Source organism: Trachemys scripta, chromosome 3 (genome assembly GCF_013100865.1).
Source record: "Trachemys scripta elegans isolate TJP31775 chromosome 3, CAS_Tse_1.0, whole genome shotgun sequence".
NCBI lineage: Eukaryota > Metazoa > Chordata > Testudines > Emydidae > Trachemys > Trachemys scripta.
This window is the reverse complement of record NC_048300.1, coordinates 145,484,170-145,504,608: the sequence shown is the minus strand read 5'-3', so window position 1 is coordinate 145,504,608 and position 20,439 is coordinate 145,484,170. Positions and strand designations below refer to the sequence as shown.

Here is a 20,439-nt window from a genome sequence, read left to right as displayed (position 1 = left end):
TGATCTTACGATATTAGTATGTTTGTTGTGCCATTTCTTAATTGTAGTGCTGATAGTATTAAACACAGCAGATGCTTACGTTTGCACAAAAACATTACATGCAGTATTTTTGAACAGGAGAAAAGGAAGATTAGCACATCCAATTGAAATTGCTGGGGAACATAGGTAGGGGGGTTGTAGAGTAGCTGAGTCACTGGAGTTAACGTGCCCTTAGCTTCCAGAAAGTATCACAAGAATTTTGATCAAAAGTGGTAGGAGCATAGTTTTTAAGTTCTGTCCATAACCTAGCATTTTTAATGTACACTAGTGTGACTGGTAACTTGTTAAATTCAATTGTTTAGAAACTTTTGATTCTTCTTTGAGTGGTGGTACCTATATTTATTCCATACATGAGATATGCGCTTGAGTTTGGAATTTCTTATAAGCAGTGTCCATTGGCTTGCACATGCTTCGTAGATCTTTGTGCTCACAACTGATAGCAGAAAGGACGGTGCAGACCGATGCCTCTCCAGATCCTTCTTACCGCCATGTGGTGTGTGTCGTAATATTTGGTGTCCTCAGCTCCTTTTTACTGTGTCATTCCTTTATGAATTTTATATAGTTAATTTTTGTAGTTTTTATAGTATAGCGCAGATAATTAGATAGCATTATTTCCTCCTGCCCAGGAACTTTTCCCCCAAGAAGTCTGGGATTCTGCCCAGGCTCTGGGGGTTTAAAAACTGTTTCCTGCCCTCACTCCTTTACTGTGAGCAAAGAACATCAACGCTGCTTCTACTGCCTGGGTGAGGCTCACATTTCTGCTAAGTGCAGCATCTGCCACACTACCCCCACAGAACTCGTGAGGGTCGGGAACTGAGAGTCAGAAAACACCTCATGGAGAAGGCAATGAAGCCCCAATCAGAGCTGGGCTGTGGACCCCCCACACACACATTCTACATCATCCTCAATAAGCAGGCAGTGTACCTCCTGAGCATGGGTTGAGGAACAGATGCTAAGTCTGCTAAGCCTAAAGAGAAGGCTTCATCGGAGAGTAAGGGGCATTCTCATAGACATAAGGACAGTCATTTATGTCTGAAAAGAAGGGATCCCTCCCTGACCCCCTCAGGAGAGCCAACACGCCTGGGTGCTCAGCTCTTCAGCCCCCTAAATCTTCTTGACAAGTCAAGAGGGCACACAAGGGTACGGATCCATTCTTCCAACACTGGCTCTAGTGGTGAAGACACATGGTAGTGCCTGGTGCTTCGATCCACTTTGGGAAACGAGGCATTACCAATAGCAATGCTGCCCTGGAGGAAGCCAACCACCATGTGACCAGAGAGGCTCCGGCTCCCCCCAATGGACTCACCTCATACTCCAGGATGGTCAGAGATGTGTGTCTCCCTGGAGGACATCTTTTGGTCTCCCCCCATCCACATTCACCATTTCCATTGGGTCCATCCATATTCCAAGATGTTGTTACACGGGAGGAGGAATCTATCACAAGGAGATGGAATGGGGGGGTGATTCTATCTGCCAGCCTACAAGCACAGACATCAGGAGTCTCTGCGGCATGGAGGAGAGGTGGCCTTGGACACGGGTCCTAGAAGGTCAGGATTCAGGCCTCCAAACCGACATGGGCTATCCTGTGCCATGGGGTCCCCCTCCTCCAATGGATCCATCTTATTGGCATTACTGCGGATCGTGGGAGTCCTACCCCCAGACACCTAGGATCTATGCATGAGTCCTACTTGCCATTGCCTGGCCCTACACAACTGGCCCTACTGGCATATTCAAAGGAGGATGGCAAGCCAGATCCGATGGTTCTGGGAGCAATCTGTTCAGTGTCACTGGATAAGGTGACCACTCCATCTTCTTTGTCTCCACTGGATGACTTTAAACAGTACCAAGAGCTCATGCCTAGGGTAGCAGCAGTGCTACAGATCCAGCTGGAGGAAATTCAGGAGCCTCAGCACAGCTTACTAAACATTCTGCAGCCCTCCAGTCCCTGTAGAATGGCCCTCCCTGTCAATGAAATTATCGTGAACCCAGCAAAGGCCGTTTGGCACACCTCTGCTTCTTGTGCTCCCACTCCTAAGAGGGCCAAGAAGCATTGCAATGTCCCATCCAAGTGGGGAGAGTTCTTGTTCTTTCACCTTCTGCCAAACTAGCTGGTGGTGAATATGGCTACAGAGCGGTCCAAGCAACAGCACCCAAAGGATACTCCCTCTGATAAGGAACATGAGATGTGACCTGCTGGGAAGAAAGGTCTTCTCTTCCACCTCCCTCCAGGTCAGGATCTCAATAATTATTAGGCCCTCGTGTCCAAATATAATTTTATCAATTATACTAGATTTCTAGAGTTTAAGGACAAGATCCCTGTGGAGGATGGATCCCACTTCCGGGCCTTAGTAGATGAGGGCAAATTGATGGCAAAACTTGTCTCCAACTCATGGTGAATGTAGCAGATACCACATTGAGAGGAATGCTGTGGCCGTTGTCACGAGGAGAGACTTGTGGTTGCAATCCTCAGGTTTCCCTAGAGAGCTGAGGAGTACTGTCCAAGATCTTTCCTTTGATACTATCAACCTATTCCACAAGAAAATGGACAAGTGTCACCACTCCCTCAAAGACTCAAACAGCGCTTCACTTGCTGGGCATTTATACCACAAGAGGAAGCCTCATAGACAGTGGTATAGGGCAAGACCAATTCCTAAGGCCTTTTACCATCAACTTCCTCAGGAGCCACCACGCAAGAGACAGAGGGTGTATAGACCTAGGAACCTAGCCTCTGCAACATCCACTGCCAATTTGTAGTCTAATCCCTAGGTGAAGCGTTTCTTTTGATGAGACTCTCAAGACCCATGTCCCTTTATTGATACCTCTTCATTCCCCTGTTCAGATTGTTTGGAGGCCACTTTACCCAGTTTGTCAAAGACTGGAGCAACCTCACTACAGATAAATGGGTATTAGACATTATCTGTGGAGGCTATCTAGTTGAGTTTCTGATAACTACTTTCCACAAATGTTCTATCATCACTCTCCCTAAGAGACTCTCTGAGTTGCTGGCCACATGCTCTAGGACCCATCTGTCCATGAAGGTGGCCTTTTTGATAGCTATAGCGTCAGCCAGAAGAGTCTGAATTGAGTGTCGCAGGCCCACCATAAACTACATTCCATAAAGAAAAGATCTTGCTACGCCCCCACCTGAGATTCATACCTACGGTAGTTTCCGAGTTTCAAATGAGTCAGGTCATCCACTCACCTGTTTTTTTTCCTAAGCCATGTGGCTTGGAAGAGGAGAGAAGACTGCATTTTCTGGACATCTGGAGCACTTTGGCTTTTTATCTACATAGAACAAAGGATGTTAGAAAGACACCAAAACTATTTGTTTCCATTGCTGAGCAATCAAGAAATCAACGTATATTGGCTTAGAGACTTTTGAAATGGATCTTGGGTTGTATTACCCTTTTGTTACCAACTAGCTGGCATTCTCCTCCTATTCCCCCCACACACACTCCCCCAAGAGGTAAAAACTCATTCTATTGGGGGCAAGCTACTTCAGCTGCATCTCTGAGAGACGTACCCGTACTAGAGATATATGTAGGACAGCTTCTTGCAACTCTTTGCATACCTTCACAAGACATTATCCCCTGCTGCAGTTATGAACTGTGCATACAGCTGTGGGGACAGCAGTACTACAGACAGCTATCACTTCTGCATCCTCGCACCCACCATGTGTTTGCTTACTGCTTGTTAATCTTCCACGTGTGGAATACAAATAGGGACCATCACCCAGAGAAGAAATAGAGGTTTTATCTGGAACTGGAGGTTCTTCGAGATGTGTGGTCCCTATCTGATTTCCACTACCCACCCTCTGTCCCCACAGCTGTGGATTGGTTATACTCTGGTAAGAGTGGAAAATTGGACAGGCATCAACCCATTATGTCCTCCATTAGGGAGCACAAGGAGAGCTACAGCACACATGTGGGCCAACGGATGCTGCTTGAAAGAAATTCTGAACTCAGGCACACGGTGTACGTGTGTATATCCCATGTTGAATACAGATAGGGACCAGCCATCTCAAAGAACCTCTGGTTACAGGTAAGTAACCTCCTTTTTGAGACAGAATATTAATAATCAACTGCCATTCTGGTTTTGATCCATACCCATTATTTGGATTGTTGTATAGAGTAATGAAGACTAACAGTATGAAGTGGAAAGAATGAGTAGTACTTGTGGCACCTTAGAGACTAACAAATTTATTTGGGCATAAGCTTTCGTGGGCTAAAACCCACTTCATCGGATGCATGCACTGGAAAATACAGTAGGAAGATTTAGATATAGATATATACACAGAGAACAAGAAAAAATGGGTGTTGCCATACCAACTCTAATGAGACTAATCAATTAAGGTGGGTTATTAGCAGGAGAAAAAAAACTTTTGTAGTGATAATCAGGATGGCCCGTTTCAAACAGTTGACAAGAAAGTGTGAGTAACAGTAGGGGGGAAATTAGCATGGGGAAATAGTTTTTACTTTGTGTAATGACCCATCCACTCTGTCTTTATTCAAGCCTAATTTAATGGTGTCCGGTTTGCAAATTAATTCCAATTCAGCAGTTTCTCATTGGAGTCTCTTTTTGAAGATTTTTTGTTGGAGAATTGCGACTTTTAGGTCTGTAATTGAGGTTGAAGTGTTCTGTGGTAATTTAGGGAGGTTGAAGTGTTCTCTGACTGGTTTTTGAATGTTATAATTCTTGACGTCTGATTTGTGTCCATTTATTCTTTTGCGTAAAGACTGTCTGGTTTGACCAATGGCAGAGGGGCATTGCTGGCACATGATGGCATATATCAAACTGGTAAAAGTGCAGTGAACGAGCCTCTGATGGTGTGGCTGATGCGATTAGGTCCTATGATGGTGTCCCTTAAATAGATATGAGGACAGAGTTGGCAACGGGCTTTGTTGCAAGAATAAGTTCCTGGGTTAGCATTTTTGTTGTGTGGTGTGTGGTTGCTAGTATTTGCTTCAGGTTGGGGAGCTGTCTGTAAGCAAGGACTGGCCTGTCTCCCAAGATCTGTGAGAGTGAGGAATCGTCCTTCAAGATAGGTTGTAGATCCTTGATGTGCTGGAGAGGCTTTAGTTGGGGCTGAAGGTGACGGCTAGTGGCATTCTGTTACTTTCTTTGTTGGGCCTGTCTTGGAGTAGATGACTTCTGGGTATTCTTCTGTTTCTTCACTTCAGCAGGTGGGTATTGAAGTTTTAAGTACGCTTGATAGAGATCTTGTAGGAGTTTGTCTCTGTCTGAGGGATTGGAGCAAATGTGGTTGTATCTTACAGCTTGACTGTAGACAATGGATCGTGTGATGTGGTCTGGATGAAAGCTGGAGACACGTAGGTAAGTTCAGCGGTCAGTAGGTTTCCGGTATAGGGTGGTGTTTATGTGACCATTCCTTATTAGCACTGTAGTGTCCAAGAAGTGGATCGCTTGTGTGGACTGGTCCAGGCTGAGGTTGATGGTGGGATGGAAATTGTTGAAATCATGGTGGAATTCCTCAAGGGCTTCTTTTCCATAGGTCCAGATGATGAAGATGTCATCAATGTAGCACAAGTAGAATAGGGGCGTTAGGGGACGAGAACTGAGGAAGGGTTGTTCTGAGTCAGCCATAAAAATGTTGGTATACTGTGGGGCCACCCGGGTACCCATAGCAGTGCCGCTGACTTAAAGGTATACATTGTCCCCAAATGTAAAATAGTTGTGGGTGAGGACAAAGTCACAAAGTTCAGCCACCAGGTTTGCCATGACATTTTCGGGGATACTGTTCCTGACGGCTTGTAGCCCATCTTTGTATGGAATGTTGTAGAGGGCTTCTACAGACTAAACGGCTACCACTCTGAAACCAGTATGAAGTGAGGTGTTCTTGTTCTTGCTACTTCCCGGCTATTTAAATCCACGTAGAAAAAAACAAAGTGGTGATCTCAGCACAGAGTAGTACTGTAATGGAAAGGCTAAGCCATTCAATTGGATTAACATTCATAAAGATTACTTGTTTGACCAGAGACCTTTTGGCCTACTTCTGTTGATCTAAACTCTGTAGGGGATTCTTAGAAGTGATGGATGATGTTGTTAAATAAGGAAAATCCTCAGGATTTGTCAAATTAATGGTTCAGGAAGGTTAGACATGTAGCGGAAATTACATTTAACAACAATCCTTTAATGGCATGGTACTGATATTTTAATAGTGTATTAAAATATATTTTAAAAAATAGTGTTCCATTTGGTAACTTGTTTCACAGGTGAGATTTTATATACATTTTATATTCATGTCTTGTAATTATAGAGGGGGCAGGAAATGTCTTCAAAATGTATTTCAACTTTGTATTGTTTAGTGGATGAAGAATATAACTTCGGTATGAAACTTGTTACATGTATTTCTAATCAAGAGCTGTTATTACAAGTCACTAGGTGCACATAAGAATGGTCATAGCAGGTTTGAGATTGCTTTAAAGAGTAAGGAATTGCAGAGTTAATCATTTACATGTGAGTTGTTGTTTGAGTTGCTGTTAACAAGGATGTTTGCATAAATTAGCTGGTTTTATTCTATCCCCTTGATGATGATTTGTGTATGTAGTATTCTGTCTGCTCCAAGGACAATCACAACTAGATGCCTCATGTCACTGGAGAAATCCTGAATAGAATGTGTATAGTGTGAGTGTGTGTGTGTGAAGTTACACAAGTTCTCCAAACACCTATATCTGAATAAGATTCCATTATTAATATATTTTTGTATAAATTACATAATACAATAATAATATAATATATTGATACTTTTATAAGTGTAATAAACTCTCGGAGTTTGGAGAACTTGTGTAACTTCATTAAAAACAAAATGAGACTATATCTAAATATCACTCTAAACTTTACAGAAAAGTAAAATTTCTCAGTCATATAGATATACCTAGTTGCATTCTAATGATATTGTACTCATGCAAAGACATGACTACAATATGCAGTTGCACAAGAAGGACATGGTATATTGTTTCTTCTGTTCATTTTTTTAGTGATGTGCTACCTTGGTAACCTCAACCCCTGGCCTGGAGAATGGATCCTCCCAGAGTTTGAAAAATAATTTAGTCTGCTTCCTAGCTTATTCCTGGGCTTTAATAGAGGCTACCAAAATCATGCATCTGTTATCTCAAATCACTCAACAATGCAGCATGTTCTGTCATTCATTAGGGATGGTGATGCTACATTCCCAATTTGTGTACTGTTCATGCACAGGATAATCACAGATATGAAGAGAGTGCTTTCATCCCTCAGTCATAACTGCTAAGAACGAAAAATAAAGATATTATCTGTATCATTGCTGCTCAAAATCAAATGACAGTAGTATATTATAGGATGTTAAATTTGTCTCCCTTGAATGTATTACAGTGAAGACTGATATATTTGAAAAATCATCAAAGTATCAACTTTGGTCATTTTATCACTTGTTTGGGCCTGATGTAGTTAATCCTAACTTTCATGGATTACCATGGGGTCCTATGTCTTTCGGCCTTTGTTCTGTGAATGGTGGTGTCTCGTGACCTTTCCACCCACGTTACTTAATGCTGATTTTTTGTGAATAAGTGAGACACTTTAAAGATACTTTAATGTAGAATTAATTTTATTTTTTCTATTACATTGGGAGATTTGGATGAAACGTTGATTATTTCATTTATTCTCCGTGCTTTTAGACAGTGTAAGGTGTTTCCTTTTCAGTTTTGTTCTTTTCTACTTAGTCATTTTCCCCCTACCCTTGTTTTGCTAGTGGAACATAAAATTTACTTTGCTGCTGTTGTTTACTGCCTTTATTCTGCATCACTATTATTGATGTCCTCATGACTATACCTAGTTCTGGGAACAGTTTATATTTAAAGGGTGCTGCAAAAAGGAATACACACAGCCTTGTTTTCAGCAAGCCACACTTGTATATTAACTTCTAGTTTGTTTTAATCTCTTTGCAATGAGCAAATTGAACATTTAGAATACAAAGTACATACAAAATATATTTGAGGTAAGTCAGATTTTTGGATCTATATTATACTCCTACTGGAGTTTCTTTTTAATAATGCCAATATGTTACAATAAAGATATATTATGCTGCTGAAAGTTACGAGGTGAATTTTATCTTACCTTTTTTGCATTCAGCTCTTAGAACATAGTGTTTTTCAATGCAATGCGTATTGCACAGGGATGATTGTGCAATCTGCTTGTCCTGTTGTCACTAATATTTCTTCTCACTCTCCTTTCCTTTCTGTACCTTGAACATTATTATTGTTTGTTATAACCGTAGGGGCCCTGCAGTTCAAGCCACAAAAGCTGCGGCTGGCACTAAGAAGCATGATCTTAGTAAGTGGAAATATGCAGAACTTCGTGACACAATCAATACTTCCTGTGGTGAGTTTGTGTTTGCTTGGGACTGATGGGGATTGTGTTCCAATAGTACAATAAATCTATTGCCTCTTTCACCAGGACAGAATTTTGAACTCACTAAATTAGTCTCAGATGAAAAACTAAGTTGAATGACTTTTCTCCAAAGGAGAGAGCAAATATACCATTTCCCATTGAGGAAACCGATCCTATTATGTTACCTGTTATACTCATAGTTGTATCTGTGAAATTAATACACTTCAGTCAGGAGTAACTTGCTATAAATTCTTAATGACCTTGTTTAAAAATGATTTATATTTCAGTGAAATGGAACTAAATGCATGTGGTTTTACCCTGAATTTGTAAGATCTTCTAAATTTATAACTGTAATTTCTTGCATTCACCAAAATTAAAAAGAATATAATGAGTTAATTTAAAACACAATCTAGACGTATTGACGTTGTAGCTTTGCTTAATTTTCTCAGAAGCTACAGCTTATCTATATAATACTTAGATATTTTCAGTATCATGAAGAGATGAACTAATCTGTAATATTCCTTTATATTGTATTATAATTGTTACCCTGTGTCAATTATAAACAATTGGTTTATTTCTTGGAAAAGATATCTATCTCGAGGCTAATGGATGCATCTGTCAGATGCCTCATTCCTCCTCAGATATCTTGGATAGAAATCTATCCATTCTCAAGATTTGTTTTTAAACCATTTAATTAGCCTTAAATTTGAAACTTTTCTTTTATAATTTTTGGCTGCAGACTAGGGCGTGCAGTGGGTTAATGCATTTAGCTGTTCACCTCTGGTGAACCCAGTTCAAACCCTCTTAGGTGACCAGTGACATGCATTTGGTATCGTTCTACCATCTATTGTCTGTATAGGCCAGATAATTTGGCAAAAGTAACCATCTCTGTTTAAAGGAAAAAGTTCAGGCCTTGATTTTGTAGCCAGGCTGCCGAGTGTTTTCTCAGTAAGCTAGTTCCCTGTTTCTTTGGTTGGCAGGAATGAAGCAGGTTCTGCTTGTAGTAATGAATAGGCAAAGAGCAAATCATAACTCTAGATGACTGTTCCAAACCTGGTAGCCATCCCTACCTTCAGAAAGAGAAAAAAAAACTTTCCAGGCTGTCCACTACATTCGGCTTCCAATGTGAGGAGAGGGAGAAGGATGCTTGGACTCTGTGGGTACTGGGGAAAAACACTAGAAAATCCAACTGTGAATCTTCACATTTCTCTTCTCGCCACTCCCCCATCCCAATATACCTTCTCTGCCAGTACTTGGAAGGGAGTCCTTGGGAGTCAGTCTTACAGCTGTCTTCCACAGACCCTGCACCAGGGGAATCCTCTAGGGCTGAATATGGGTTTTTGAGGTTCCCTTTATGCCACTGGGCTTTTTTACACATCACAAAGGGGACAGAGCATAGGTGGTGATCTTGTCCCGGGACTGTAGTAAGGAGAAGAATATGTGAGCGAGGGACAGTGAAGAGGGTCTCACCAGCATTTGGATCCACCTTCAAGTGTGATGTGAAGCCAGTCGCCTGCCATTTCTATAATAAGCCTTCATAGCACCTATCTGCCTGCTTTGCTCAGTTTAGAATTGTCTCTCACTTGTTACAAGCTTTTAATTTACTTGCATTGTAAGAAATAGTGATGTTATAACTTGTTCTAAAATTATGTAACAAATATATATAAACATGTTTTATAAATAGGTTTCTCTTCTGATTTTTCGCACTCTTTCCTTCCCTGCCGTTTTTGAGACAGATATTGAACTACTGGCAGCTTGCAGAGAAGAGTTTCACAGACGACTAAAAGTATATCATGCGTGGAAATCCAAGAATAAGAAACGTAATACAGAAACAGAACAGCGTGCTCCAAAATCAGTCACTGACTATGGTGAGAAAAGTTAATTTTTTTTTAATGGGGGAAAATTTTCAAGTGAAATGTTTCTAGAATAAACAAGCAGATTGTTTGTTTTAAAAATATTTTTATCTGTTATGTTGAAGAAAAGGATTATTTTGTTTAAATATGTTTGTATAAAAGTAGGTAAAATACTCTGTTAAACAGATTTTAAGACCAATAGTTTGCAGTTAAAATACAGTGTTACTCATAAGATCCAGTATAATTTGTTAACTAAAATAATTATTTTCTAAACAATCATATTTACTAATTCACATTTGCTAGATTTGGTATTTTGTGTGCTGGCAGTTTTTTAGAAGTTAACCACTGGGCAGAAAGATATTTCAGGCTTAGCTGATGAAGAGCACTCTTCATAAAACCTTACTAGAGGCTACTTCAGCTACATCCTATAACACACACAAAAAAAGTTTAGATTATTTAGGAATCAGATTATTGTTAGAAGAGAACCCTCTCTCTGAATTCTGCTGCTTGATGTAATTCTATGTGGTAGATATTATCAAAGATAGACCAAATCAGAGATTCTAATTATCCTCAGAGTCAACCTGCTGTACCTGAACCAACAATGTCTGTAAAATAATAATAATAATAATTAATAATTGGCTTGCTGCAATACTAATAAAAAAGCAGACAATTTTAGCTGGTGGCTGCTCCATGGTATGATTGTTTTCAGAATGAGCATGACATAAAAATATATTGAAGACAAGATTTTTTTTAACCTTTGTTTATCCATCAACAGCTTGTGTTCCCTGCTGGTTCATTTTAACTAACATCTTACCTTTTTACAGTTTAACTTCTGTTTAATAAACTTTAATATTAAATATGTGTGAAAATGGGATGATAGTTGATTTGCAGTCTGTGTTTCAGTATGTGACTCTCATCCTGCTGGTCTCAGAAATGGTGTTCACTATGTGAAATTTCAAATACTGCACTAATGAGAATGAATGCATTTGCTTTTTAAGAGATTAGATGGATGATAAAGGTGTATTTTAATAAATTGCATATAACACTATTTGGTGTTAATGGGAATAATGTGCCATAAAGAGCACAAATCTACCTTTGGATGTGTGTGTGCAACTCTTTTATGGGTCTCCCACATTTGTATTGTATTTGAATGAATAAACCACATAGCAATCAAATTTATAGCAACTCTAGTTTTTCATTATAGTTTTTTCCTTCATTTTCTTAAAATATGGCATTGTATTTTGTTAATAAAAGTTGGGATCATTGCTGTTGATAGAGAAATGTAGTAATATCATAATACTGACCTTTAGAAATTCATATTAGTCACAATAAATTCTTATTATTGTGAGTAATTACACTAAATGAACATTTCAATTCCATTTATTATAACTAACCTTCAATATAGTGAATAATCACTTACCTGATTTCTTGGGTGCTTGTGCTATAACTCTTTTAGATGTCACTGAATACATGATTCAAATGACATATTTCCGTTTTTATCCACTCACCAGTATATTGTAGTTTTATGCAAACTGTCCAGTAATTAGATGTCCGTGTTCATTAGAAATGGAACATGTTAAGTTAGCACTGGTTCAGCAAAGGGATTAGAATTAGTGGGTTTTATAGTGCCAAACAAAATTGAGTTGCATCTCTCTTTCTTTAATTTGCCACAGTTCTGTTAATATCTAGGAATCATTTTTCTTTCCATGTAAAAATGTCAAAAGTTTATTAAAGGTATCATATGAAATAACTAACAAAGATTTATCCTTGCAATCGGTGCTGAGTACACCTGTACCACTGTTTTTTGTTTTTTGTGACTGGAACTATGTCACTGAAATATCAATTTCAAATTTATATCCCAGTTAGACTATAAGCAACCATAGATTTGTAAAACTTAATAAAAGAAAACATTTTCTTCTTGTCAATAAATAGCACAGAAATGCAGATAATTGCTTCAACTCCCACTTTTCCATTACAAGTGGAATCTCCATTTGTCATCTGGTTTGGTGATGCATTTTCAGTATTCCGTAAAGTTTAGCTTTAACAGCATCAACATTGGTATGTTTCCTTCAATATGGAATATTTGTTTACAGATTTTGCACCATTTTTCAACAACTCAAGTAAGTGGGAGATGGTTATTTAAGATAACTTTAACAAATAGGAACCATTTATAAGCTCTATACTAACTTCAGTTGAACAGCGTTTTGCTATCTTTTATGTAGAATCGAAGTATACCAATCAAAAATAATAATTCACTATTTTCTACTTAACACAAAATCAACCACAAAAAACATTAACTCAACATATGGACACCTAATGGCTATATGTATTAAATTACCAGAGCACTGTGTTGCTTGAAAGCTTCTCTCTCTCACCAACAGACGTTGGTCCAATTAAAGATTTTACCTCACCCACTTGGTTTCTCTAATGGTTGTATATTTTTGGAATTTCTTTTCATAATTAGATCCTACATGTTGGGAAAAACACTTTATTGATGTAGGTTAATCTTTTTTTTTTATTTCAAGAAATGCTATGCTATTATTTTAATTCTACCCTTTTTATTATACAGTATTTGTACACATTTTTCTATTGTAGCAAAACTCTGCAATCAGCTTAATATAGCAGCTGTTCTCTTAGAACAAAAACTAACGTTAGGATGCTGGCTGCTTTTTTAAAATTAAGTATTTCTGTATGTGTCAAAATATCTAGCATTGAAAAGTGAAGGCTAAGCTGACTGCTCAGAATTTCTATCCTTTAGATTTACTGTTGGTTGTAAATGTGCACAAGGATAGAAACAAGACCTACTGATTGCTGTTGTAATGCAGAGATGTGTTTTATAGTAGTATGTCTTCAGTGTGACGTGATGCACATTTAGGCAATTCAAAAGGATTCATGAAGTTCTATGCAGTTTAATATAAATAAATTCCAAATTTTATTCTTTCATATAGAACATGTTTTATCAATGCTAGTGTATAAAAGTGGCATCCACAGATAACTAACTCGTATGTAATAAACATTACTAAAAAAATCTGTTCTGTAGAAAAGCTTTTCTTATTTTCCTTATGTGGACATGAAAAATTCTTGTTTTCTGTATAATTTTCAGGCACTAACATTTACATTTCAGGCCTTTTTTCAGATGTTGCTTTCTACACTTTAATGAACCATTCTAGTTCTGTACAAATGGAAGAGATAGCAAGTGGGGCTTGCTATTCTGTTTACTAATGTCTTGTTTATGAAACTGCAAAAAATATACATTAAATGTGACTGCCATGTTTTAATTTTATTAAAGGTCCAGTATAGATTTGCTACTTTATAGGTGACTAATATAGATTAATATTAAAGTTGCTGTTTAGAAGATCACATTGGCCTTGTTTCAGAACTTCTTAAAAAAGAAACAAGTTGGCTAAAAATGTGCTTGTCTCGTGTAAAATTTTGTTCAACTGAGCTGATTTTAATGACATACAGTAAATACTTTCTGAGGGCAGGTCTACACTACGGGACTAAGTCGACTTAAGTTACGCAACTCCAGCTACATGAATAACCTAGCTGGAGGCAACTTACTGCATGTCGATCCCCCGGTAAGTGGAGACAAGCCCTGAGAGTCTCAGAAAGTAATCCTAATTTGTAAGCTCAATGCACATTTCAGAAAGCAATTTTTGGTGAGTGTTTTTGTAATAAAAGGACAGTAATAGCATTTCTGTTAACACATTAGAGGTCTTTAATGGTATTACAAGATTTTTCTGTTGGTTATCAAAATAACATCGTTCTTTAGATATTACAATGTTACATTAGCCTTTTATATCTAAAATTGCTTCTCTGTGGTATGACTTGATTTTGTGAAGGGATAGACTGTAATATAGACAGTCTATCCCTAGTTGCTGCTTAATACTTTGTTTTTATGTTTGAAAAGGGTTGGATAAAAAACAGTATATCTTCAGTATTACTCTAAACCATAGTGGCTTTTTAGCCACCCCATTGTCTAGACATGCTCAAGGCCAGACAGCATAGTGCTGAAAATTACCAAGTAGGCCAACACTAGCTCTTCCCAAGTCACTATCCTTGCAAGAGTGCTAACTGTGAAAATGCAGGAGGGTAAATTTTGAGGTGTGTGGTTTTAGCTAATCTGCTTTCTAGCATTGATTTTATTTTATTTATTTATTTGATGAAATTTCAGATTTTTGCACGTGAAAAAGAAGGCATTTAGGGGTTAAGGGCTGCTTTTGCTGTTTTATCTGCAGTTGTAACTTTGTTTTTTGTAAACAGCTCAACAGAACCCAACAGCTCAGTTGCCTGCCAGGCAACAGGAGATTGAAATAAACAGACAACAGCGTTACTTCCGTATTCCCTTCATTCGCCCAGCAGACCAGTATAAAGATCCTCAGAACAAGAAGAAAGGTTGGTGGTATGCGCATTTTGATGGGCCTTGGATTGCTCGACAAATGGAACTTCATCCTGACAAGCCACCTATTCTGCTTGTAGCGGGTTGGTATATTCTCTCAACTTTTGGAAAGAAAAACTCAAGTATAGAAAATATTCAGTGCTGATATTTATACTGTAGCTGTAAGAGGCTTTTTACAGATTCCGATAACCTCTGGACCAAAACAACATCAGAACTAAAGATTGACATAAAGTGATCTGAAATAATGCATGGTCACTGCTTTATTTTATTTTAGGTAGCAGTGAAAGCAGTTGGGGGTGGGGAGAGATTTAAGCAATATATCATTCCATTATGAAAAATAGTTTATAATAGTAGGATAATTTTAAAAAGTCAGAAATTAGGGCATAAACCCATTTATCTACAATTTTGAATACTTCTGTATTTAACAATGTGTTTATAAATGTTTCCTGGACTTGTGGGAGACGCCTTCTGTCACCTCTCACTGCTTGCCTCAGTCTGCTGCCCTGTTCATGGCCCAGAGGCTACTTTTATCGGCTCACAGATTTTAAGGTCAGAAGGGACCATCACGATCTTCTAGTCTGACTTTCTGTACATTGCAGGCTACAGAACCTCACCCCCTACTCCTGTAATAGATCCCTAACCTTAGGCTGAGTTATTGTAGTCCTGAGATCATGATTTAAAGACTTCAAGTTACAGACAATTCACCATTTACACTAGTGTAAACCTGCAAGCGATCCATGCTGCAGGGGAAGGTGAAAACCCCTTGGGGTCTCTGCAAATTTCACCAAGGAGAAAATTATTTCCTGACCCCAAATAAAACGATCAGTTAGATCCTTCCTCTCTTTGTGTTGAAATATTCCTTACCGGGGATCGAGCTGCTGCAATTGATTCAGCGGGGGTCGATTTAGTGGGGTCTTAATTGACTGCAGAATGCTCTCTGGTCAACTCCAGTATTCCACCAGAATGAGAAGAGTAAGGTAAGTCGATGCAAGAGCATCTCCCGTCAATGCAATGCGGTGTAGACACCGCAGTAAGTCGACCTAAACTAAGCGTAACTTAGGTCCACTTGCCCCGGTAGTGTAGACAAGGCCCTAGTGAAGAGCATTCCCCGGTTACTTGTGCATTGTCTTATGGTCAGGGTGCGTTTCCAAGCAGCTAAGTTTGTTCTCTCTATGCTAATTAGAAATAATAGTATTTTTAATAATTATAGAATTATCTATCTGGTGCCTCTTTCATGTATAAGGGGTGTGTGTGTGTGAGAGAGAGAGATACACACACACACACACACACACACACACAATTATGTTGTTTCCTATGGGTACACTGTTTAATGTACCTCCTGGCACAGTTAAAAAAAAAAAAATCAGTTGGTTAGCTGCATTCTCCATGTATTTGGATTTAATGTACATATAGGTAATACCAGTTGACAAATGTCATTTTAAATGTTTAGTCTGGGAGACTGGCTGATTCAGCTTTTGGCAGTGTTACACAACACCTTTAACTTCTGGGTCACTTGTTCAGATATGAACAAGTTTAATGATAATTCAGTGGCTTATGTGAAACAAACTGATTGGTAATTTCCTAGTGGACAGGGTGCCCACATCTCAAAACCCATCCTTGTCAGTGATCTCAGCAGAAAAGACCCTTGCAGGTATTGTAGCCTATTCACTTTTGAAGCACATTAGCAAGTCAGTTAAAACATGCAGTATTAGCATGGACAGCTGCAGTATAGGCTATACTTATTTAATGGGTAGGAGAACTTCAGTCTCTTGGACTATCAAACTGGTCTCATATCACTAATGTTTGTTTGTAAACTACAGTAAAACATTGTATCTCTTAAAAGAATCGTACGCATTTTAGTGTGGGGGGGGGAAGAAACAAAGCAGATGTGTAAATTTTGTTAATGGGATCTTGAACCATGTAAATGGTTTTATAAAACCAATTTTGCTTTAACCATTTCAGGGAAGGATGATATGGAGATGTGTGAACTAAATCTTGAAGAGACTGGCTTAACTCGAAAGCGTGGTGCTGAAATTTTGCCGAGACAGTTTGAAGAGATTTGGGAGCGCTGTGGAGGCATCCAATATCTTCAAAATGCAATTAAGAGTAGACAAGCTCGCCCTACATATGCAACAGCTATGTTGCAAAGCCTATTAAAATAGTCACTTTGCACATTGATATTAGAGTTGAGAACTCTTACCATGATATAAAGGGAAGAGTTCCTCTATGCAACAGAGGATTTAAACAGTCTGTAATTGTGTTAGAGATGTTTAATTTAAAGTGAACAGATTTTATTAATCATGGGAGTTTAATTTGTATTTTTGATGTTTAATTTGTGTAGTGAACTCACTAATTCTATGGACCCTGCAGAAGTTTCAGTCAAATATGTTTGTTGCATTTTCTTTATATGTTGCATCCTTCTCAAAAGCTTCTGTTATTATGCTAACACTGTAAAATAACACTATTGTACTTAGGGTACATACTAGGATAAACTCCATTACAACTTCCTTTTTATAAAATCCTCTTCAGAACATGCACAATAGTAACCTTTCAAGGATGGTCTAGTGAAGAGGGTACAATGTATCTTATAACTGGAATTGTGAGGCCTTAGCTTTAACTTCTTCTCCAGAGAAGTTGGAGTGTACAGTACTTCTATATGATCAAAGACATTTTATGTCCTGATCTGAAAGCTGCTCAACATCTGTATGTATTGACTTTTTCAGAAACTTATGGGAAATCTTTAATTTCTTACCTTGTTTCATAGTTTAACTGACATTGTTCTTTTATATGTTTTGAGATGAGCACACAGATATTTGAAGTATTGTGTAATAATGGAGGGACTCAAAGGTTGTACATTTAGGCTTGCGGGTTTTTTTCTTTAGGATTTTTTTTTTAAATGCAGATTTCTTGCAAACACCAATTATATTTTTCTGACAAAACTTTGTTAGGAGTCCTTCGATAGTTAAATTACCCAGGTAGCGTAATTTAAATATATGATGCAAAAATTGTCTAAGATATTTCTTTAGATACATTTAAGAGTAAAGGAAAGCATAAGGGAAATGTTTTTTTTTCCTTTTTTTAAATAGTAGCATAGCTTATTAGAATACAGAGGACTGAATTTCAGAGATCCTTTTTACTTTAATCCATGCACACACGTTACTTCTGTTAGATGGCATCAGAGTCTTGCCCAGCAACACATCACTGTAGTGTCTAATTACAGTATGCTACTTCAAATGGCTACATTTTTTGGTCTCCAGTAATAAACTTTTTCCTTCAATCACTCTGATTTCTTTGTACTTAATCTCCCTTCAGGGTTTCTAGCTTTATGTAATAGTGCCCTTGCTTCGCAATGAAAATGCTTGTGTATAGGAATTATCATTTCACATCATGAAAACTGCCTTTTATTTATTTATCCGGGTGTTCCTAATGCTGGCCATATATCAGCAGATTAAAACTTGATATTTAAATCTCAGTGCTAGACATTTGAAAAATAGAGATGTAGTTTGATGCCTTCTAATTAAAATGAAATAGGCATCATTTGAAAGCAAAATATTCTCTTTTCCGGTAGTGAAGAATAAAGCTTACATACTTCAGTTTATCTATATATGTATCTATATAGATAAATAAACTGATTTCCACTCTGGATCCTAAGGTTGAAATCTTTTTTGAAAACTTAAATTCCCTTCATTGTGAACTTAAGAAAAGGTACGGTTCAATAGTGCAGTAAGAAAAAGTGATGAAAACACTTCCTAACTGTCAGAGTAGAGATTGTTTGTGTGCCACAGTCAGTCTGTTATCAGAAATACACTCCATGTTGTAATAAGTGTGAAAATCTTTTAGTAAAGAACTAGTTATTTATTTATGAATCCACTACACAAGTGATCGGCAGTGTCTCTGAACTGAACATTGAATATGTCTCGGTGTGTTTTCTTTCAAGGTAAGTATCGCATCGCTCTTAGGTCATGTGGTGGCATTGGTCAGGCTTTCCAAATGCCCTTTCTCTTCCCACACCCAACACTTTACTTAAGCTGTAATTATTGACTGCAGTATGAAATATGCATGCATAAGGCCCCAATTCAGCAAGTTATTCAATCACATGCATATATTCAACTACATGAGTTCAGTGGTACTACTTGTGTGGTTGAAGTTAGGCACTTGTTTCAGTACATTGCTAAATTAGGACCAGAATCTCATAGCCTCCAGTCACCAGATTCTTGGAAATCCTAAACATTATAAGAGACTGTGGCATTTAATAGACACATTTAAGGAAGTGTTGAACTGTCTTGGAGCTCAGATGCTCGCCCTCTTCTTTGTCTATCTGAATTTTAGTTATTGCCTAGTTATGTGTAGTCTCATGATCTTATGGGTACATTATAAAGAGTTTTAAAAAATACAGTGTATTGATTTATTCCTGATATTAACACATTTAAAAGTGTTCTCTTGATGCATGCACATAACTTCCCTCAATAGTAACTATGGTTATACATCGGGAGGAAACTAGCCTTTATTATACTGTATGGCATATTCAAGGTTCTTATGTCAGAGTATATTTGTAAGTCACTCAGATATCATGGCAATGGGTCTGGGATAACCAAGAAATCTTTCTTACTTTAGTCAAAATGGAACTGGTGGCTGGATGTTGTCATATGACACATTTCCCACATCTTCCTATTGCTCTTGGTACTTGCTCTTGTCTTAATTTGAGCCAGAGAAAAATTTCTAAAGTTTAGAATTTCCCAGTTTTGACAGGATAGTACGCATTCCAGTAAAGGTCTCTGCTGGAAGTGGCTGCGTAGCTGAGCCTGTTAGTACAGCAGAAGTCATTCTCAAATCAGAATCAAGTTTGCGGTTGAGACCACAATCGACTGCTTGCTAGTCCTCTGCATTAGTTGATTGCTAGATTAGACACTTGGTTATCGCATTGGTGATAAGGAGTTGCCATATGGAGAATACAGTGTTGGCTAATGCTGCTCCTGATATCTAGCAGTAAGGAGCAATTTGAACTGCTCCGACCTGACACGTCAACAGGAAAATGAATAGAAAACATTGTCTCTTGTTCTGTGTGTTTGAATGATTTAAAACCAAACCAAACCTGATATCCAGAGTAGCTGGGACTTTTCACGTGTAGCATGTTAGTAAATAAAAAGAAATAAACACACATACCAGGCTGTATTCCTGATCACATGACCCAAGAATATGGATTTACCTTTTCTTTCCATTGATGAGATTCTATGTTTCTTTTTGCACTTGCATCCTTTTTGTTTTTGTTTTCAAGTAGTTTCCCTAAACTGATCTCTTAATGATGTACTGAAAATTACACAAAATAAATGCATCCCATGTTGAAATCTATCTGGTATCTCCTTTCTTTTAACCCAATACTTGCAGTTTAAGTGGGAAAAGTTGACCATGTTTAGAAAAATATAAAAAAGGCAGAAAGGCCTTTCTGAAGAAAACAAATATTGTAGATGAGTTATTAAGATCACTTGAGTGTCAGAAAATCATTAAGGGACGGCCAGGTGAGTTATAGTACTAGCAGAGTTGCCCAGTCCAAGCAATACAGACAGGCTTAGTGTTCAGACCACTCTTCCTTCATGGGAAAGGAAGTTACCTCAGAAGAGGAAATTTCATTTTATGGTGATGTCAATGAGCGCATAATGTTGAGATTTTTGCTGGTGAATTGGGATCCCATTCATTCAGCATTGGGCTGGTTACATCCAGAGTGTAGTTTAGAATAAGAGCCCAACATGTTATGCCTGTCAATGG

At 38.1% G+C, this 20,439-nt stretch overlaps 1 protein-coding gene across 9 annotated transcripts in view; it reads left to right on the top strand.

The window, feature by feature from the left end:
* Positions 1-19,946, top strand: part of MYO6 (myosin VI) — a 166,671-nt gene extending 146,725 nt beyond the window's left edge. For 6 of the 9 annotated variants that reach the window (XM_034766178.1, XM_034766177.1, XM_034766175.1 and 3 more), the window contains 5 exons: positions 8,312-8,415; positions 10,161-10,292; positions 12,371-12,397; positions 14,541-14,759; positions 16,639-19,946. In XM_034766178.1, the coding sequence (XP_034622069.1) occupies positions 8,312-8,415; positions 10,161-10,292; positions 12,371-12,397; positions 14,541-14,759; positions 16,639-16,838 (682 nt within the window). In that variant the 3' untranslated portion in view covers positions 16,839-19,946. The remainder of the gene's footprint in view (positions 1-8,311; positions 8,416-10,160; positions 10,293-12,370; positions 12,398-14,540; positions 14,760-16,638) is intronic. The other 3 variants (XM_034766176.1, XM_034766174.1, XM_034766179.1) reach the window with 1 other exon arrangement.
* Positions 19,947-20,439: the final 493 nt, after the last annotated feature.